Source organism: Neovison vison, chromosome 7 (genome assembly GCF_020171115.1).
Source record: "Neovison vison isolate M4711 chromosome 7, ASM_NN_V1, whole genome shotgun sequence".
Lineage (NCBI taxonomy): Eukaryota > Metazoa > Chordata > Mammalia > Carnivora > Mustelidae > Neogale > Neogale vison.
Genome location: NC_058097.1, coordinates 107,714,607 through 107,736,253, shown reverse-complemented (window position 1 = coordinate 107,736,253; position 21,647 = coordinate 107,714,607). Strand labels below are relative to the sequence as shown.

Genomic DNA, 21,647 nt, shown 5'->3' with positions numbered 1-21,647 from the left:
GCAGGTGCTCAATAAAGGTTTATGATCCAAGCAATTTCAGCGTCTCTCCTAATGTCAACAGTGGAGGCCAATAGTGGATCATGGCTTCGGACCCTTTGACCTAGAAGACTGATGGCCAATCTCTTCTCTGTGGGCTTGGCTTGGTTTGGCATGGAAAGGGGGATGTCGTTACCTTTTGCCACTCTCATGCGAGGCTGGAAGCTTCTGTGGGGCAGGAACTGTCTCCTATCTACCATGCCAGTGGCTGGGGTGTAGTTGGCACTTAGGGGATGCTTCCTGGGTGACTGGTGTTTGAAACATGAATGGGGGTGGGCGCACGCCTCAGGGGATTGGGAGGTTATTACCAACACGTGGATAATCAGCCCGTCCTCTCCCCTTTCCCACAGCTCGCCCTGAAGATGTTGGCACCAGCCTCTACTTTGTAAATGACTCCTTGCAGCAGGTGACCTTTTCCAGCTCCGTGGGGGTGGTAGTGCCCTGCCCGGCTGCGGGCTCCCCCAGCGCGGCCCTTCGATGGTACCTGGCCACGGGGGACGACATCTACGACGTGCCGCACATCCGGCATGTCCACGCCAACGGGACGCTGCAGCTCTACCCCTTCTCCCCCTCCGCCTTCAATAGCTTTATCCACGACAATGACTACTTCTGCACCGCGGAGAATGCGGCCGGCAAGATCCGGAGCCCCAACATCCGCGTCAAAGCAGGTAAGGGTCGGCCACCTGCTCCCTGCGGGGTGGTGGTGGGGGGGGGCTCCGTCCGGAGGGTGGTGATGGGGAGCAGGCAAAGTCCCCCTCCTGGGGAGACATGGGTGCCTTGCTGAGGGGGTGGCGTGGCAGAAGTCCGCCTCTCAGGGAGAGTTTTTGAGCCTTTTGGAATCTTAGCTCCCATTTTACTGCATGTCCTTAGTCAAAGAAAACACTTCTCCGCGTCTATACTTTCTCCTCCGGGAAGCTGAGACCGGTACCTGTTCCAGTCATTGCTCCTTTCAGTCCTGGGTTCATTTCAGGGCTCGATTCTAGGAAAACACACCCAGTTGAGTTTCTTTCTTTTAAACACCCTTTTATTGAAACATCTAAAGAAAAGGGCACATATCATAAGTAGATCGCTTGGTGAATTTTCACCAGCTTTAATATCCAGATCAAGACACACAAGATCAGCACGTCAGAAGCCCCCTTCATGCTCTTTTCTGTTACCGTTCCCCTGGGGGAAACCATTGTCCTGACTTCTCACAATACAGGTGTTTGCCTATTTTTGTACTTTATATAAATGGAGTCCTACAGCAGGTATTTCCTTGAATCCTCTGTACACTATTGTGTTTGTGGGATTTGCCCCTGCTGCTGTGCCTTGTTGAATGGGGTCGTTCATTGGCATGGCTGTGTGGTGTTCTATTGTTCGACTCTACCGTGTTTATTTATCCATTCTGCTGTTGATGGATCTTCGAGTAGACTCTGCCTCCTGAGAACAGGCATTTAGGTAAAATTCATGACGGAACATTTGAGCAGTGAAGCATTTTGGTCTTCGGAAGGGCCGACGGAGGCCAGGAAGTAGGGGTTTCTCAGCTGTTGTCTTTAGAGAAAATAGAAAAGCTCATTTCTCAGGGCTAGGTCTGGAGTCCAGGGAATGGCTTAGATCAGCTTCTCTTAATGAGGATGTCACGAAACACTGGTGTGTTGTCATCGTTTCCAAGGTGTGCCTTAAATCGTAATGAAACACTGAAGTTTGGAGAACAGTTTCCTTAGTAGAGCTTTTTTGGGTGGGAGAGGACAGGTAGCATATTAGCTAGCCCACTGTGATGGTGCCGGGCTCTGGGGTGTCATCTTTCCTGGTGAGTGTGTCGGGAGAGAAGCGTAGGCTCCGGGGAAGGCCTCCCAACCCGTCTGCCAAGTGACGGATCCTGCAAGTTCTCTGACTTCCAGGGTCCTTCTGCCTCGGGAGTGCCTCTGAGGTTCCAAGTAGCTGAGGCCTGAGGTTCCAAGTAGCTAGGAATGGGTGTATACAGGGGTGAAGTGGGGCATACGCTCTTAATTAAAGAGCTAGTCTTCCTCCTGTTGGCTTGCTTTGAGGGGAGATGTGAGCTCTTGGAACCCAGGACCAACCCCAGGGTATCTCCTGGGGCTTCCCGTGGAACTTCTTTTCAGGACTAGGTCCTTTGCTCTGCTCCCCTCACACCACCAGCTGCTGAGCTGGGAGGCCCGAAGCCGGCATTTGGTGCAGCCCTGGCCTCCAGTGCCTGGAGGATTGGGCTAAGAGGAAGTGACGTCCTATTTCCTGTTATGTGCCTGTCACTGGGTTAGGACGCAGTTTTCACAATAATCCCATAAAGTGTTTCTTAAAAGTGAGGGACTGAGACGAGGAGAGGGTACATGGCTTGGCCGAGGGCCCATGGCCCGTGGGTCAGAGGTGTCACTGGAACGGTGAGCAACCTTTCTGTGGTGCTTCCCTGGGCCAGGCCTTCGACACGCTGCTATCATCATTGTGGTGTCCTTTTACAGATGAGGAAATTGAGGCTCTGAAGGCCAACCAGCAGGGTCATGCAGCAGCTCAGAGGAGGAGGCAGGGGCTGCTGGCCTGTTCCTCACCTCTGGTCTCTGCCGGCTCGCTGGGACTCTCCAGGGGGTGCGCCCCCAAACCCCAGTTTTTTCTACTCTTTCACTTTGCTTCCCTCCTGTGTTTACTCCCCCTTGGCCTCCTGCCTGCTCCCCTCACATCCGCTGGCTGTGCCCCGCTCACACCCATGGAAGGCCAGACCACTGCACCAGAGAACAGGCAGAGCGGCTCTCCTCTCCTCTCCCTTTTCTCCCCCACCCCCCCCAGCTGTATCTCTTCCCCAGCAGGTCACCCAGAGCCAGGGGAAGAAGAAAGGCCTGAGGAGGCTGGGGCAAGGCTGGCCAGACTAGAGACACAGCTAATTAAGGGGCTCTTTATGAAGCCAGAGGGGCTGCAGGTGCACAGCCAGAGGGCCGCGGGGCCCTGAACATCACCCTGGCAACCGTGGCCGGGAGAGCAGGAGGGCACGCTGCCCAGGTGCCTGCTGAGGGACAAGGTCGGGAGGCGGTGGGGATCTGGATGCACCAGCGCTGCTTGGCAGAGGAGGGGCGGGAGGATGGAGTGAGCCCCGGAAGAGGCCAAGCAGAGAGGACAAGGCAGAGGCCGAGGATGGTCCCTGGGCCCCCCTGCAAGGCCCAGCCAGCCCACCCACCAGAACTGACTTGTAGACTGGGGAGGCAGGTGACTGTGCCCCTTGAAACCAGCCCTGGGACTGAGACAGGGGGCCTCCACTTCATGTGCCGCAGGGAAGGAAGAGCTAGATTTTGGAAGCAGGGGCAAGCCTGGGGGTCAGGCTGTAGGCAGTGTCAGGAGGTTGGAGGAAACAGTAAGGATACTTTGTTTCAGAGTCAATCACAGTTTTAAATATTCTCTTCCATTCTCCTTATAAACCACCAAGCCCTTCCAGAAAGTTCCATGTGTCAACTACATTTTTCCCAGGTCACCTTTCACGTTGATGTGGCACAAAAGTCTGTGGTTGAATTATGTGTCACAGTTCCTATTTTTGGCAAATGATGGTCACCGTGCCCCAGCTGTTGTCCCCACAGACCCAGGAATAATGTAGGAAATCAAGTGTGGTTTCCTTAGAGGAATCCTATCACATTTCCTCGTTACCTACATACCCTCTTGCTGGATGCGATCCCAATGTTGGAATTAGGTGCTACCCCAGGCCCCTCCAATCCAATGGTTTGTTAAATACCGAAATCACGGGGCGCCTGGGTGGCTCAGTGGGTTAAGCCGCTGCCTTTGGCTGAGGTCATGATCTCAGGGTCCTGGGATCGAGTCCCGCATTGGGCTCTCTGCTTGGCGGGGAGCCTGCTTCCTCCTCTCTCTCTCTCTGCCTGCCTCTCTGCCTGCTTGTGATCTCTCTCTGTCAAATAAATAAATAAAATCTTAAAAAAAAATACTGAAATCACAAAAGTTTGATGTTGGACTCACGGCCTTGCAGGGGAGACTGGACGTTTCTGAGGGAGCAGGGAGGAGGTTGCTCAGGCAGGAGTAAGATCACGGCAGGAACATCTGGGCTAGTTAAATGGGAGGTGGGGGAGGAGGTGTTGGGGGGCAAGGCCTGGGGCTGCTGAGGGACCTCAGGTGGCTCTCTGTTCCCTTCTTGGGCCCCCACTGTGTCGCAGTCTTGTGACACCCCCTTTCCTCACCCCCTCATCTCTCTGCAGTTTTCAGGGAACCCTACACCGTTCGGGTGGAGGATCAAAGGTCAATGCGTGGCAACGTGGCCGTCTTCAAGTGCCTCATCCCCTCTTCAGTGCAGGAATATGTTAGCGTTGTGTCCTGGGAGAAGGACACGGTCTCCATCATCCCAGGTAAGGAGCCCTGTGGGGCCGCGACAGGCAGGGGTGCTGCGGGGCGGGGGGAGAGATGGAGCAGAGGTGCTGAGCTGGTTGTTGAGCTGAGCTCTTGAGGTTGGTTCCGGTGACTTATTCATTCTCCGTGTTCTGGTGACGCTTTGGCCCCAAAGCGTCTCTGGTCTCGTCTTGGTATGTGGTACGTCTGTGCCGGTCAGTGAAACCCAGGTGCTGGGGGCCTCTGCTGGGCGTGCCAATGTCCTGTCAGATAGAGGATGGATCCTACTCCCCCTAAAGAGTGGGACCCCCATCTTTCTGGCTCCTGAGTCTTTGCTTGCCCTTGCTCTTTGCAGTGGGAGGTGAGGCTGGAAACCCCTTTAAAGTGAAGGGCTTCAGAGTGGGGGAGGGGAGCCCGGAGCTGGCGATTGTCCGTGTTCCCGCGTGGAATGACTAGAGCTTGAGCACCGGACCAGACCTGAGTTTCATGTGTACAAGAGTCTTTTTTTTTTTCCTCTTGACTTGGTTGAAGATCCCGTTAGGATTCTAGTGGGTCTCGCCCTTGCCTGGTATTGGGGGATGAGGTTAGTACCATGTCGTAGGCCTTCTGTTACTGGTTCCCTTTCCCTTCAACAGGAGGTCAGGTCTGGAAACCTTAAGAGAGGAACTCAAGTCCTCAAAATACCTCTTGGCCTCTCGCTACAAAATAGTGGGTTTTCTCCCCCCATGGCTCCAGTGTGACTGCCTTCATCCCAGCATCAGGTGTGGACTCTCCTGTTTTTTCTTCATTTCTCTGCGGAGGACCTTGGTTTTCCCTTTCTGTGAAACAGGGGAACTTGGCCAGGTGCTGAGATCCCGTGCAGCCTCGATGTCCCATCGTTGGTCATACAGAATGATTCCAGCTGCCAGGTTTCCAGGATAGCCGGGGAGGCAGACGTCAATGCGTCACACCTGTGAAGCTGGGGTTCTTAATCCTGCTACACCCCCTGAGTCCCTGGGGAGCTCTGTGAAAAACACTGGTGCTTGGGACTGACCCCAAATCAGTATCTCCAGGGGAGAACCCGTGATCAGTGTTTTTAAAGCTCTTTCCACGGTTCCGACAATCTAGCTAGAAGAGTCCATACCTTCGGCTTATTTATAGCCAACACCACAGGCTACTCTTCTGGAGACGTTAATTTGTGTTTTGCCCCTGGTACCTTTTCCTTCTCTCAGTTCCAAGCAGATGGCCAGGCTGTTATGTCTCCTGGCCTCAGAGCTCCTAGCAGGACGGGAATCCAGATCTACTTAAAGACAGCTGCCCTTCCTGCCTTCTGTAAAACCATAGGCTAATGGGAAAGGTTGGGATGGGTTTCCTGGCTGGGAAAGAGAGCCTCTGAGGACAAGGAACAAATGGGAGACAAATGAATCCCAGGGATGGGGAATGGGACTGTAGGCTGCTTAGTGGGTGCAGCTGGGTAAAGCGGTTGGCCCCCACAATGGGTGGCTGTGTGAGGCTCCACGCGGTCTGGGATGGGGGCCAGTGTTCTGCGTCCAGAGGAGGCATTAGGTGCACAGCCAAGACCCAAAGCGATCATGCAGGGAGGGACAACCGGGTGGGGAGAGATCCCAGACCTTGGCACATCCCTGGGGGAAGCCCCAGTAATGAAGACTGAAAGTCCCCACTTATCCAACTGAGTCAGACTGAAGGCACTTTGCAGAACATAAATGTATTTCTTACACACTTGAGTTTATGGACTCAGAGTTATACTTGTTAAAATATCATTAATTATTGGTAGTAGTATTAAATAACAATGATTATTATCGGAGTGCTTACTGTATGCCAGGCAGTGGCTAAGAAACTTCCATGTATGATCTCATTTTGTCCTTCTAAAAATCCGGGATGTGTATTTTTTCCCTCCACTTTAGAGAAGAGGAAACTGAGGTTCCCAGGAGTCAAGTCACTTCTTCTGGGTAATGGATCTATTAAGCAGGGGGCCAGGGCTGGAACTCGGGTCTCTTCCTCCAACCTGTGCACTCCCCCCACACAGAACTGCCTCCCTGCACCATACAAATGTGTCCAGCAGAGCGTGACTCCAAGGCTTTAAATGTGTGCTCTAGATAAGGACGGCCTTGACCTCAGGGAGGGGAAGAAGGTCAACATTGGCTTTTAGGGAAGGCTTTGTGGGGTTGAGGTGGGTGCAGTGAGGAGGAGTCTGAACCCTGGCACCAGACTGTCTGGGTTGAGACCCAGCCCACTGCTTAACCAGCTGGGCAGGTCACTGGCCCTACAGTGCCTCAGTTTCCCCAACTATAATAAAATGGGGATAATGATTAACCTACTTTATAGGGTTCGAGAAGTTAATCTATTCGGAAACATTCCGAACTCTTCCTGGTACACCTAGGACAGCTGTGGCTGTGATCATGATGCTGGTGTATCCCTTTCTACTACATCACCGGCTCCGTGTCCCCCGTCAGACTGAATTTCCCAGGACGGGAGCTGGCTGGTTTTCATCCACACGTCTCTGGCTTCTGACACACCCCTTTGCACGTGCAGGGCAGGTGCTCAGTCAGTGCTCCAGGGGAGCATGGATGGATGGTTGGAACAGTTCTGAAGGAATGTGGGAACAGCACTGATGTAAGGGTGAGCACGGTGGGTGCCGGGTGGTACGAAGTCTAGCTCAGATGGGAGAGGAGGCGGGTTTACCTGGCTCCTGTGCCTAGGAGCTGGAGGCAGGGAGCTTCCCCAAGGCAACCCTTGTAGTTGGTGCTTCAGGGCTGTCTTTGATGTAAAGACATGGCTGGTGGCCCCAAAAGGCATAATTATCAGGGAAGCGGGCTTGACGCTAATCTGCAGGGCTCTGGTCAACTTTGGCTCTTCAGCATCCCTCTCTTTCCTTTAGCCTTGGAGAATTTTCCTCCCCCACCCCAACCTCCATCCATAATCATTCTAGATCCTTCTACAGCTATGGTGTTCATCCAGGGACAGACGTCCCAAAGCACATGAATCCAACTCACGCGTTCCTGGAGGAATGTGAGAGAACCAGAGACTGGAGTTTTGCTTCCTCCGGGCTCTGGATGAGAGGCCAGAATGTGGGCCGCCATGGTGCCTGCTTTAATTTTGGAAAATGCAAATTGTTTATTGTTTTTTTTTCCCCCATAAAAATAGGATTCTCTGCCATTCATCTCACCCTGTACCCAGTGTGCATGTTGTCTGGGAGGCTGGATAGCAGCTTCTCACAGTGGGGGAAGATTTAATGGTTACGGAAGGATCAAGGAGCCCTTTATTTCCCCCTGACGCCTTAGGGTCAGCTTCTGGAGCAAAGAGAAAGTGTTGACTTTGATCCCTGGATGTGCAGGTCTGGGTTCAGATCCTCCACAGACCACGGGGCCAACAGGGGCAGGTGCTGGTGAGCAGGGGGAGGAATGGGAGGCCTTGCGGGTTACTCAGGGCCCCAGGACACATCTCCTGGGGGAGAGCAGACGCCCTGTGAGGCGGGGGCCCGAGGGGGTGAGCGTGGGCCCCGGCGAATGAGGAGCCTGCCCTTCAACGCCTCTCTCTGAGGGGGTTTGGAAGGAATTAAAGGCTTGGTGCCTAAAACAGCTCCGTGAGTTGGGTATTTGTTCCCAGGCCAGCCTTCCCAGCTGTCCACACTGGGGAGGGGCAGGGGAGCCTCCCTGCTGAAACTCTAAGCAGCTTTTTGACTGTGCTTTCCCTAGGGAGAGGCTGGAGAGACTAACATGCAACGTTTCCCAAAATGGTACTTTCCCCAGAGCTACCTACTACACGAGCCCCTTTCTCCCCCTGCCTTTCCCCTCCTCCAAGCTGGTCTTCTTCCTTCCATCGGGCTATTTAAAGATGTAGGAGCCCAGAACCTCTCACCTATGATCTGGCAGACTCCTACCCTTTACTTCTCTCCTGGGGGCCTTGGTCTTGACAAGGAGAACCGGCTCTCTAGAGTGGGTGGGGTGGGGGGGAAGAGGGCAAAGGGCCGTGCACAAACATAAATAAAAATTAAGGCCTCCGGTGAAGCCGAGATGTGGTTTAATTTCCCATCTGCATGATCACCATTACAATGTATGTTATTGGATATAAAGATAAATCCGGCCCTGTTCCTAATAGCTTTTAATTTCCACCAGACCTGATTATATGGATGCGGGCTCCTTGTGGGAGTTTCCCAGCATGCTCTTCACCAGCATCCTGACTGGTTCTCTTGGCCCCAGAGGGGAGTTTTGGACACTGCTCAGATGCGGGCCAGATGTGTCTGCGGTGCTCTGGAAGACAAGCCTGGATCAGCTCCCTCATCTATGAGGATGGGGCTCTGGAACGCTGGGTTGTCATCAGGCCCTGCCTGGGCTGGAAGCCCTGTGCGTTGGGAGTGGGAGTGGGGAGAAACAGGGGCAAGGGTGAATCTGGTCAGAGGGGTCCTTTCTGGCTAGCGGGCAGTGCTCCTGGACCGTAGCCCACCTTCACCTGGGGAGAGAGCCTGTGAGCTCACCTCCCTGATTGTCCCCAGAGTTCCAAGTTGCTCCTGTGTTTTCACACCTGTTTTCACTTGATCCTGCTGTCCCCTCTGTGCCCATCCCTCTTTTGTCCTTTAAACTTGGTCCACATGTGTCGCCTTCCAGGAGACCTTGCATAAGCCTGCTGGCAGAACTTACCACTTCTCTGGTTCCATTCCCAGCGCACTCCCGTCATTTCCTCTTACGTGATAGGTGGTGGTTTCTGTCTGCCTGCTGCAGGGGGGTACACAGCTGTATCTTTTTCATCTCTTTATCCCCAGGGCCTTCGTAGCCCCTGTCCTAGCATAATAATAATAAGATTAATGATAATATCTATCATGTATTGAGACCTAAATTATCTCTAATCCTCACAATAACCCTTTAAGAGAGATAATATTTTTTTGTTTTGTTGGGTCTTTTCTCATTTTATAAATGAGGACATTGAAGCCCGGGGAAATTAAGCAACTTACCTAAGGTCACGTGGCTTGTCAAGGCTGTAGCCTGGGTTTGAACCCGGCTCCTCCAGGCGCCTCTGCTTTCTGAGGCCTCCCCAGAGCGGGCTTCTCATTGAGAATGGATTGTTGTCAGGTTCCCACAGGGAAGGAACTCCTGTCCCTGTCTCCTGCACTTGCCTGGGGACAGACACGTGTCCCCAATCCTTGCACTGACCTTTGGCTGTGTGTTCAGTGACCAGAGGCTCTGGCTTTTCTGAAGGGCCACAGATCTCCAGCTGAAAGATCTGGGAACAAAACAGCCATTCTAACAAGAAGGCTTTATTGGGCACCGACTCTGTTTTTGGCCCAGTGGGAGACACAAAGACCGTCCTGATCAGGGAGTTTAGGATTCCATTCATGTTGTCAGCTCTGATGGGCAGAGACGGATAATCTCAACACAGTAAACAATCACATACGGTCTTGGTTTGCTTTGGAATGCAGATTCAACGTATTCATTGCATTTTGCTCGGGCTGATACGGAGACTACCTCAGATCCCATATGTCTACACCAACTTGGACGGGGGATGGCGCAGACAGGAGCGAGCTGGGTGGTGCCTGGAAACCAGTTTGGATGCTTCTAGGCCACAGGCGGATGGAGTCAGGGACTGTTAGAGCTGGAAGGGCTCTGGAGGTCCTGGGGCACAGCCTCCACACTTACTGATAAACCCAGGTCAAGACCGAGGTGCTCTCGGGCTCCCCTTCTCTCCTGACATTCTTAGGGCATGTTATTTTATCTGCTCGTGGGATGCTTTGCTTTTACTCTCAGACTTCATTCTTTGTCTATCGAAAACCTACCCATCTTTCAAAGTCTGGTTCAAATACCACTTTTTCCATGATGTCTTTTTCCGATTTCTGCTATGAATGGATTGAAAAATCACCCTGATTAACCTTCTTCGAGGGGGATCCTTTTGTGAACTCCCTCTGGACTTTCTCAGTTCCTTGCTCAAGGCACTAACTGTGTTTTGTCCTGTAATATTTGAAATCTGTGTTATCCCCATTCCAGGAAGATAGAACCAGCAAGAGCAGGCGCTGTGTTTTCTGCGGGGCCCTCTCCCCTCCAGTCCCGCTGAAGATGATTAACGATGATGACGCAATGCCAGTCTCTCCCCGCGTTGAGTGCTCATGTGGCAGGGAGGAAGGCATTTCAGGGTTTAAGGTGCACAGTCCTTGGTCTTTATTTCATGGAACTGCTCCAGAGTGACCCAGAGAGAGATGGTTTCTGTGGGTTCCCTCTGTGATGCTCTGCTGTGTGATGCAAAGTTGGGGGATCTCTGGTTCACCTGGGGGACTCAGTTAATTAAGCGTCTGCCTTCGGCTCAGGTCACGATCCCAGGGTCCTGGAATCGAGCTTCTCCCTCTGCCCCTCTCCCTGCTCATGCTCGCTCTTGTTGTCTCTTTCATTTCTTTCTCTCTCTCTCAAATAAGTAAATAGAACCTAAAAAAATATATATATTTTTTTAAATAATTGGGGCTCTCCTTTCTTGGCTCTCTAGGGCCATATAGAGAAAAGGGGTTGGAATGGTTATCTGGGCTAACATGAAGAAAATGGTGCCCTCAAGGCAATTTAACCAATGGGGTTTGGACCCCTGCTGGGTGATGGACATGGGGTCAGGCCTTGCAGAAGAGTTGCACTTGCCCTTGACCTGCTTGTTCCCTTCAGCAGCTCCAGGGTAGGGACTGTGGTACCATCCCGCGAAGAAGATGAGCCATGATGCTTTCTGATGGTGGCCCTGTGAGGCCTCATGAGAGGAGGGAGGCCTGCAGTCGAGTCTTGGAATCCAAGGGCCACAGGGGCAGAAAGCATGCTTCAGGTGGAGGTGGCAGCAGGGGCGAAGGCAGGCAAGGTGGCGGAGGACGGGGTGATTTGGAGGGTAGGTGAGGTGCTGAGAGCAGTCTGAAGAAGATGCCAAGCCATGGAGGTCCTGCCAGTTCTAGAAAAAGAGGAAAAAAAAGAAAGGTATGTGTGGAGAAGTATGATAATAATGACTCATACTCATTAAACCCTTCCTCCACTTCCAGGCTCTGTTCTAAGCATTCTCTGTGTTTAGCTCATTTGGCCTCACAGCAATCTGATGAGGGGTTATTACTCCTCCATTTCAGAGATGAACAAACTGAGCCTCGTTGAAAATAAACAAAGTGCCTAAAGTTAGTAAGTGGTAGAGCCACAGCTTACCCTGATGTGTTCAGACTCCACTGTGTGCTCCGAAGCACAACATTCTATCACCTTGCAAAAACTTGACACGCAAAAATGTATTTTTAAAAACGGCTGCAAATCCACAAGGAGAGGACGACCTGATAGAAAACCGGGTAACAGATGGGAGCAGACAGTTGACAGACGAGGAGGGACGCAGTGAAAAGAAGGCAGACTCTGGTCTGCTAGTCCTAATTAGTGCTCTGGAGCGAGTTATTTTCATAAGCCTCAGTTTATTCCTCTGTGAAATGGGGATAATGGATCCTGTGCTTGGAATCCTTCAGATGGAAATCAGGCCTCTGCAGAGACTTGGATTCTCAGGTGGAGAAGGAGTCGCTTGAACACAGCCCAGAAATGACCCCCCCAGGTTCATGATGTTGTCCAACCTTAGGCCACATTGGGCACCGGGCTGCCGGCGGAACGTGAGATGCTGAGAAGGCCGTGTGGGACTAGGGCTAGATAGAGGCCCACTGAGGCAGTTTTAACTCCAACAGTCTGCGATGGTATCTGGGCAGAATGAGGGAAACAGAAGACTGAGACATTGACATTGCGGTATTCATCTCTGAATTCATTTGTGCCTTGCCCTGTTACCTGATAAAAATTATGTTGCAGGAAGGAACGAAGGCCTGTGGTTTGGTACCAACACAGCGAAGATCCGTTCCACAAACTGCCCGGTCTAGTCTCAGCGTGCTCAAACTCTGGCTCGGTAACAACTAGTATCTCCTAGAATCCACCATCCGGTGTAGGAAGTGCGTTGCACGCTCTCCGTGGAGAACCCCCATCACCTTCCCCACTTTACAGGCGAGGAAGCAGGTGCAGTGAGGCTAGGGGTCCTGCCAGCAGGTATCTGGATGTCCTCTCATTCAATTCTCCTCTTTACTCTGTGAGGCAGGCCTGCTACCCCCATTCTTAGGTATAAAGGATATGAGATTCAGAGAGGCCAAGCAATTTGCTCCAGGTCACGCAGCATTTCCGTGGCAGAGCCTACTGCTTGAACCCAGAGCCAAGCCCTTTTCCTCTAACAGGCTTTCATGCCTCCAGCCCAAGGGCTGTCTCAGGGCTGCTAGGCAATTACTGCTTTCCATAGCAAGCCAGCTGCAGAGAGGAAAAGGCAGCCGGCCCTTAATTTTGTTGTTGTTTGTTTCTTGTCTGCTTTGATGGGGAAGGGGCATCAGATTCAGACAGCCTTAATGTATTCCTTGGGGTGCAGAGAGAAAATCCTACCTTCTCAAGCCATAAACCAGCCTTTACAGGTTCGAGATGACAGGGAGAGCTTCAGAATCAACAGAGAAATTCTCTCCCTAGTTGAGGGCCCGGAAGGAGATGATAATCATGATGATGATCATGGTTAGTAGGAAAAGAAGTGATCACTTACTGAGCTCTTAGGTGATCTGTGCTTTTCAGGAGTCATTTTCTGGACTCCCCCGAGTGTCCTGTATAGCGGCTGCCATTATGAGCTCCGTTTTGCAGGCGAGAAGCCTGATGTACAGTGAGCTCAGTCACCTGCTCGAGGTCACAGAGTAAGGAGCTGAGCCTAGAGCCGTTTGATGTCAGCTCTTGGAGATGACTTGGGCCACCTCTCAAACCATACCCTACGGTCTCTGTCACCTTTTCTCTGTATGGAGCTCTCTGGTTTATAAAGGCGGTTGGCTGGCATCATCTCAGGGAATGTTTCAGTTCCATCTGAGGGGGCCGTATTCTTAACCTCGCCTCACAGACGGGGAAACCAAGGCTTGTTGGGGGGATCATGAGGCCTGCCCAAGGTCACCCAGCCAGGAAGGGCAGATACAAGAACTCCAGTCGGACGCCTGCCCCTCAGAGGCCCGTGAGACCCCACCCAGACTGCATGCCCGCAGTTCCCCGGTCCCCCTTCCAGTCTCCCGGCAGGCAGGCTGCTCTGTGGGTACACGCCAGTTGGTTGGTTCCAGAACCATCCGCCACGGCTCCGCAGTCGAGCAAAATCGTCTGTGTTCACAGGTGCCTCTGGCGGTGTGTGCATGTGTCGTGTTTTGCTTTTCCATTTAGTTCATGGCAGGTGCCGCATTTCCAGAGCGCCCACTGGGTGAATTTCCGCAGATTTAAGACAATTGCAGGCAAACGCTTTGCCCTGAGATCACGCCGTGGCAGTGGACATGGAGCAAGCGGCATTGTTTGGTTAAGTTGGCACCTCTGTAAGTTACCCTGAAATCAGAGCGGGATTCTTTATAGAAGGTTATCCTACACATAAATCATCATTAGACTACCTCATTTTTGTTTAATGCCTACCTAACTGTGCTGTAGTCTAAAAATGTGTGTTTAGTGAAGTCAAGGGTTGCAGGGAAATTATAGGGTTTTCAAAAACCCATTTGCTTTGCTGGTGTTCACATCAGAATCAATCTTGCCTTTCGTTCTCAATCTCATTGCAAACATGCAGCATTGCTCGCCGAATTCTGGCATTTAATGTAGGGTAGCATTTATTCAGAAGAAGCCAACGGTGCTTACAGAATGGGAGAGCTATGTATAGATGGCGCTTCCTGCCAAGCCTGTGATTTTGAACTCTGTTGCGTATCAGTGAGACCTCATGGCCAGGACCTGAGCCGCGTGGGGACGGGGCTGCGGTAGTGAGCAGGGGCCGGCACTAGAGAGCTGTGGAAGGAGAGTCTGTGTCCCCCGATGCCACCAGCTTTGCTGCACCCCTCCCCTCCGCACACAGTAGGTTCTCTGCTGCGGTCTGCTGAAAGGCTGCCAGGGACGCCAAAGGGGGCAGGGGCTGGCTCTGACCCTTGGACTCGGAAGGGTGTGGCTCTGCAGCTGCTAGTCCAGCCCTCGTTTGCTCTCTTCCTGGGGGAGCAAAGCAGAATGGGTGTCGGCTCTGGCCAGGGAGACCCGCTCCACTTACTCGCCATGGGACCCTTTTTGATCTCCAAGCCTTACTTTCAGTGGCTGTGCAGATGAGAAGTTAGACACTTCTCCTAGGTGGAGAAAATAGATTTTCTGGGGATAGTTAGAGTGTTTCTAGATAGATGTGGCTTTGGGGTGATTTTGTTTGTTTGTTTGTTTGTTTACAACCTTTATATGTACTTGTCTGCTTTGGTTTGTGTGGATCAGACACAGGAGAACCATTCCAGGATTAGTCATCTCCTCCAGGCCCAGGAGGGTCTGCATGCGGACAGAGCGAGCAGGTGGGAGCACCGAGGTAGGAGTCCATAGGAGCTGGGCTGGGGTCTCCTGACAATGGGGGTCACTTGGCCTTCAGGGCTGAGTGCATAAGGCCAGGAGATCGAGGAGACAGGGGCCAGGGCAGGCTACTTCCCCAGAAGGCTAAGTCCAAACCCTAACATGATGTTGGCTTCTGTGGCCTAGCGGGCATCTTGCTGTGTGCCTGTGTCCCCCGAAGCCTGCCTTTCTCAGTGTGGAGCGCTGAGCTGGTGGAGCCAGGAACAGTCTTTTGCCTCCGGAACGGTAGTGGGAGGCTCAGAGGCCGGCACTAAGGCCTCTAAGTTGGAAGCACTTTCCTCTCACACCAGAGACTTCTTCCCCCAGATCAGAGCCAGAACATACCTGAACAACCACATCCTTAGGAACTTGGACTCTCCTTTGTGAAGCAGATGAGAGAGTGGAAGACAGAAGCCTGTGACAGTGAATGGCAGTGGAGGGGGCGAGGTGGGAAGTGGAGTCTGGGTTTTGAGTTCAGCTACGAAGGGCACTGGAGTAGACCTTTGTGTGGTGGTCTGCGGGGCTCTCTGTAAAGGAATCCCCTCTGAGAGCATATGGCTGGGGACCTCTTCACCACCCCTCGGAGTGGGACACAGAAAGGAAAAGGCTTGTGTCTGGAGCATTCCAGAGCCTGTTTTTACTGACACAAGTGTGGAGAGCCCGTGGTCCCTGTTCACAGCCTGCACCCGGGAAAAGGCACGGGCTCCATTGGGCGGTAGCGGACAGTGCCGTGTCCTGTGTTGGCTTCTTCCCCTGAATCTGTCTAAATGGCTGTATTGGCAGAAGCCACAATCAGTGGTTGCATTTTCAGTTCATTATTTAATTGAGCAAATGTTTTTTGAGCGCTTCCTGTGCGCAAGATGCTGTTATATAGACAGGGATTCCCAAGGGTCTTTGCTTGAGGCTCTCAAGCAACTTGGAGAAATTCCTCTTATTACTCACCAAAGAAACTCATTTTAATCAAAATGTGTATGTGTGTGTGTGTACAGAGTGTGTATGATATAATTTGTGCATATTGAATGTGTACCTATATGTGCTCATATACTCACACTCAGTTTTTTAAGTTTTTATTTAAATTCCAGTTTAACATACAGTGTGATATTAGTGTCGGGTACACAGTGTGGTGATTCTACACCTGGCATCAACAAGGGCCCTTGGTAATCCCCGTCACCTGTATCCCCCTCCCCCCCAAGTCCCTCCCCTCTGGTGACCCCCAGTTTGCTCTCTATAGTTAAGAGCCTGTTGCTTCGTCCATCTCTCTCTCTCTCATTGCGTCCCTTTGCTTGTTTTGTTTCTTAAATTCCGCATATGAGTGAAATCATGGTATTTGTCTTTCTGTGCCTGACGTATTTCACTTAGCGTTGTCCTTTCTAGCTCCAGCCATGTGGTTACAAATGGTAGGATTTCGTTCATTCTTATGGCTGAGTACCATGCCATAGTGTGTGTGTGTGTGTGTGTGTGTGTGTATCACCTCTTCTCTATCTGACCTCTCTCACTGGACACCTGGGCTGCTTCCATAAGCTGGCTTTTGCGGATAATGCTGCTCTGAACATCGGGGGCCACGTTTCCCTTTGAATGAGTGTTTTTTCACCCATTGGGTAAATGCCCAGTAGTGCGATTGCTACTAAAAGTAGGGTAGCTCTACTTTTAGGTTTCTGAGGAACCTCCATACGGTTGTCCAGAGTGGCCGCCCCAGCTTACCTTCCCACCAACAGTTCCAGAAGGTTCTCCTTTCTCTGCATCCTCGTCAACACCTGTTGTCTCTTGTGTTTCTGATGTTAGCTGTTCTGATAGGTGTGAGGTGGTACCTCATGGTGGTTTTTTTTTTTTTTAAAGATTTTATTTATTTATTTGACAGAGAGAAATCACAAGTAGATGGAGAGGCAGGCAGAGAGAGAGAGAGGGAAGCAGGCTCCCTGCTGAGCAGAGAGCCCAATGCGGGACTCGATCCCAGGACTCTGAGATCATGACCTGAGCCGAAGGCAGCGTCTTAACCCACTGAGCCACCCAGGCGCCCCCTCATGGTGGTTTTGATGCACGTTTCCCTGGTGATGAGTGGTTGGGCACCTTCTCGTGTGTTCACATTCACAGTTCTTGCCTCTGGAAAGAGCAGACTCACTCTCCTGTGTAGACCTCCCCCTCCCCACCCTGAAGCACCCCAGAGCAGAGATCCAAGGCAGACCCTTGACCCACTGCCTCTGGGGAAGGGCATCAGCCTAGAAACATCTAGCTCAGGAGTGGGCGAGTGCATAGACCTTGGCCTTTTCTCCAGAACAGAGGACAGTCTCCTATTCCCCTATTTGTGTTCTGGGCAGGACTGAGGGTGAACTAGGTGTTCTGAGTTTTACGAAAAGCCTGGGCTCAATCGCTGTTTTTTTTTTTTGTTTGTTTGTTTGTTTGTTTTAGATTTTATTTATTTATCAGAGAGAGAGGGGGAGAGCGAGCGAGCACAGGCAGACAGAATGGCAGGCAGAGGCAGAGGCAGGCTCCCCGCCGAGCGAGGAGCCCGATGCGGGACTCGATCCCAGGACGCTGGGATCATGACCTGAGCCAAAGGCAGCTGCTTAACCAACTGAGCCACCCAGGCGTCCCCTCAATCACTGTTTGATGAGGACTGTGAGGTGTGGCGTAGAAAGGGTGGGCAGAGGCCTGAAAGAGAGAGCAACCCCGAGCCTGCCTCAGAGAGGCCTGCTGCCTAACAGACAGGTGAGCTTGGGACACAGGTGACCCCGACACGAGGCAGAGTGTGATCAGGGCCCAGGAGAGACACAGCCCCTGGGGGCTCTGAGGCGGGGAGCCCTGTGTGGTGTGGCGACAGCAGGCGCCACATAAGAAGTGGCATTTCCCATGGGTCCTGGAGAATGGATTGTTTTGGCAGTCTGCGCTCCTACAAGGGAGAATGTTCTAGACCTGTCACACTCAACTTCAGAGTCACCTGGGGAGCTTTTAGAAAACTCTGTCCAGGCCCATTCCAGACAATTAAGTCCAGATCCCTGGAGGGTCAGACCCAGTTGTCCATATTTGTGACTTTCCCCTAGGTGATTCTGGGGAGCAGCTGGGTTGCAAACCCCTTGCTCTGCATCCAGGAGGCCACGGGGGTAAAGGCCTGGGGTGCTGAGAACAAAGCTGCATGCTCTTCGGAGAAGCAGCCTGGCTTGGCTGGAGCGGAGGATACACTCAGGGCTGGGCAGTAATTGAGGCCGTACTAAGCTGAATGTAATTAAATGGTAATGGGGACCCCGGGAAGATTTTGAGCAGGGAAATGGTCCGGACTTGGGGGAGTGGGTCTTCAGTGATGAAGGGGACTTCCAGAAACACGAAGATTGTCTGTCTCTGTCTCTTGGAGTCTTAAGTCTGCCTTTGACTTTCCCAGGAATTATCACTGGGCATCCTTCAGGCAGGCAGGCGGGCCTCAGCGTGTCAGCGGCATAGGGAATAAAGACAGCTAAACAGTCTCTTTTGATAATATTAGTGAGTTAAACTTGTATTGTGCTTTTACAGTTCATAGCACACTTTATATGTGTTATACTCAGCCTCTCGTAAGGTTTCTGCGCAGCATGGACTGGTCACCCCCACTTCAGAGGCACAAACAGAGGCTCAAAGAGTTTCCGTGACTTTGCAGTGCTCCCGCGTCAGTCCCTCCTGTACTCGGGGATGCACCGCGGGCCAGAGCGTGTTCAGCGTCTGGACGGTGGGCCAGACGCGGACCCAGGCAGATGTGACGCGGTGGCAGATGTGACGTCACGTCTGAAAGGCTGAATATCTTTTCTGTCTCCCACGGTCTGTGGCCCACGATGAATGGGCAGAGACTTGGCTGCACCAGCAGTTACACAAGTGAATACGGTGATAACGGGAGGAGTCCCAAGAGGGTCCGAGCGGGAGGTGAGGCCACGCTCTGCGGAGAGCCTGCTTGCTGGGTGTGAGTTACCTAGTACAGGCGACCTTGGGTAGTCCTCCCAGTATTATGATGAGGGGGGCAGGGATTATTAGCTTCATTTTAAAGAAAACGAAGCATGTAGACATGATGTATCTCACCTAAGGCCCCCAGAGTTGGTAGGAGAGGACCGGGGACTCCATCCCAAGCCACATGGTGCTGGGGTCCGCTCTTCACCTCTAGCCCATCCGTCTGGGTCTCCTGGGTCCCAGGTCCAGGGTCTTCCTCCGGACTAGGCTAGCAGGACTCCTCCTGCTGCATAAAACAAGACCACAAAAGTCAGGCTTCGGTCTGGGTGCCGGGGGTCCAGCTCTGAGGTCTTGATGGGGATGTCCAGATATGAGGCCTCATCCAGAGGGAGAGAGTTCAGTGTGAGACCACCCTCCAGGCTGAGAGCCCGGTGTCCAGGCTTGACCTCTGTAACACCTCTCTGCCCTTTTCCTTGCTCTCTCTTGTGTGGATCACTTATCTGACTGTCACCTGCTCCCCCAGGATGTGATGGAGACTGGGCCAGGCAGGTAGGGAGGGCCACAGGTGTCCTGCCCCAGCTCTCATGATCTGATTTTGTGCCCCTTCTCTGGATGTCCATTTCCTCATCTGTAAGTGGGGGGCCTGGGAGAGATGATTTCCTAACACTCTTCCACCTTGGTTCAGTTTAACGCACTCTTTGGGCCCCCTGTGCCCCCCATCATCCTGGGCACCAGGGACACGGTGACAGGTCCGTGTCCTGCTGGGGAGATGGACGTGTCAAGAAAAGAGCTTCCAGGGGTGCCTGGGTGGCTCAGTGGGTTAAAGCCTCTGCTTTCGGCTCAGGTCATGATCCCAGGGTCCTGGGATCGAGCCCCGCATCGGCCTCTCTGCTCAGCAGGGAGCCTGCTTCCTCCTCTCTCTCTGCCTGCCTCTCTGCCTACTTGTGATCTCTGTCTGTCAAATAAATAAATAAAATATAAAAAAAAAAAGAAAAGAGCTTCCAACATGTATGTTCCTTAAAGAACCTCTTGCGTATGGGCAAGACAGGAATTGTCATGGCAACTGTGTTTGTGATAGCAAAAAATTGGAAACCAATATGGATAAATTAAATTGCTTAGATTTCTACAATGAAATACTATACTGCAGGGGAAATGCATGAAATAGAGCTTTACAAATCAGCCTGGACATGTCACGAAAAGTATGTTGAATGGGAAAAAAAGCAAATTGCGGAAGGATGCGTACGATATGGTACCATGTGTATAAAGTTTGAAAACATGCAAAGCAGTCCCCTGCATTGTTTCTGGATACATACATATGTAGCAAAAGTATAAAAACATGCATGAGAATGGTAAACACCATATTTAGGGTAGCGCTTACCTCTGAGGAAGGAGGCAATGGGCTCTCACTGGAGGAAGCACAAATGTTTGCAGAATGTCTTGTTTCTTAAAATGTTCTTCTTAAAAAGATCTGAAGAAAATAGAGCCAAAATAAACATGGATGATTTTATATTATTTTTACCCTTTTCTATAAGCATGATAAATTTCATTAGAAAAGCAACTGTTTCGGGGTGCCTGGGTGGCTCAGTGGGTTAAGCCTCTGCCTTTGGCTCAGGTCATGATCTCAGGGTCCTGGGATCGAGCCCCACATCAGGCTCTCTGCTCAGCAGGGAGCCTGCTTCCTCCTCTCTCTCTGCCTGCCTCTCTGCTTGTGATCTCTTTCTGTCAAATAAATAAAATCCTTTAAAAAAAATAGAAAAGCACCTGTTTCAACACAATAAATGCAAAATGTGGGGAGAAGGGCGGGGTCGCAGTTTGGATGACATTCCAGGGCTGGGCGGCCAGGAATACGGAGAGAGAGCAGGTTGTTGGTGAGTGTGGGGAAGCCGATCCCAGGGGGGTCTATTGGTGGAGCTGGGGAGGGACAAGTACATGTACCCACATCAGTGATGCCCTCCACGACCTGTTTCCTGCCCTCTCTGCCCAGGGCTGCCTTGGGCAGGGTTGGTGCTCAAGAACTGATAGCAACAGTGGTTAAAAGTGGTGTAAATAGGGGTGCCTGGGTGGCTCAGTGGGTTAAAGCCTCTGCCTTCGGCTCAGGTCATGATCTCAGGGTCCTGGGATCAAGGCCCGCATCGAGCTCTCTGCTCAGCAGGGAGCCTGCTTCCTCCTCTCTCTCTGCCTGCTTCTCTGCCTACTTGCGATCTCTCTCTGTCAAATAAATAAATAAATAAATTTTTTAAAAAAGTGGTGTAAATAAAAGAGGAAGAGAGACATGTCTGGCTTGGGATTGCCTTGTAATCTGTTTCCCAGTTTAATGAGAGTCTGGAGACCCAGCAAGAGGCCACTGAAAATGAAGACCACATATTCATGGGGCTTTGAGGTCCCTTGCCTGGCCATTTTCCTCAGAGCTGGGAGCCAAGGACAATCCTGGCAGCCGTCTGTCTGTCCCTCTGTCCCAAGGGGCAGCACGTCAGTATCAGAGGCCATCTAGGAAGGGACAAATGACTTGGGGATGGGGGAGAGGCCTGGATAATTACCCGTTTGGAGAGATTTACTCCCAGTTTCAGCTCAAATGACAAGAGAAAGCTGGGAGCCCAGGTCATGGGCCCCCAGGACAGCTGAGAGGGAAAGCCGATCTCCTGGTGCCCCTGGGGAGCCCCCTTGGGACCTGCAGGACAGAGGGGTCGGGTGGGGCTCGCCAGCTGCCGCCGCCTCCCGCACCTCTCCCAACACCTCCTTTCCCCCCAATTTATCCTGTAACAGCGATTCCTCTTGTCTTCCCTTTCTCTGTTCCCCTGCCCTCGCGTATCCCCAGGTGCTCAGGGCACACCCACGGGGGTAGATTGGAAGACGGTCAGGGCAGGAAGGGCCTTGGAAACCAAGAAGCCTGTTTCTGTAGCTGCCCTTTGGGACCTTGACTGGGTTTGGGATCCAGGCCTCAAGAAAACTTCTACTGCACCGTGAGGGAAACGGTCTCTTTCTCAACTGGCTAGATTTATGTCCAGGTCCTCCAGGGTCTGGAAGTATTGCCAGAGTAAC

At 52.1% G+C, this 21,647-nt stretch overlaps 1 protein-coding gene across 1 annotated transcript in view; it reads left to right on the top strand.

Annotated features, from left to right (window-relative positions):
- DSCAML1 (DS cell adhesion molecule like 1) overlaps nt 1–21,647 on the top strand; it is a 339,836-nt gene that overhangs the window by 15,241 nt on the left and 302,948 nt on the right. The window contains exons 2-3 of the mRNA XM_044257920.1: nt 387–704; nt 4,221–4,367. Coding sequence (XP_044113855.1) covers nt 387–704; nt 4,221–4,367 — 465 coding nt within the window. The remainder of the gene's footprint in view (nt 1–386; nt 705–4,220; nt 4,368–21,647) is intronic.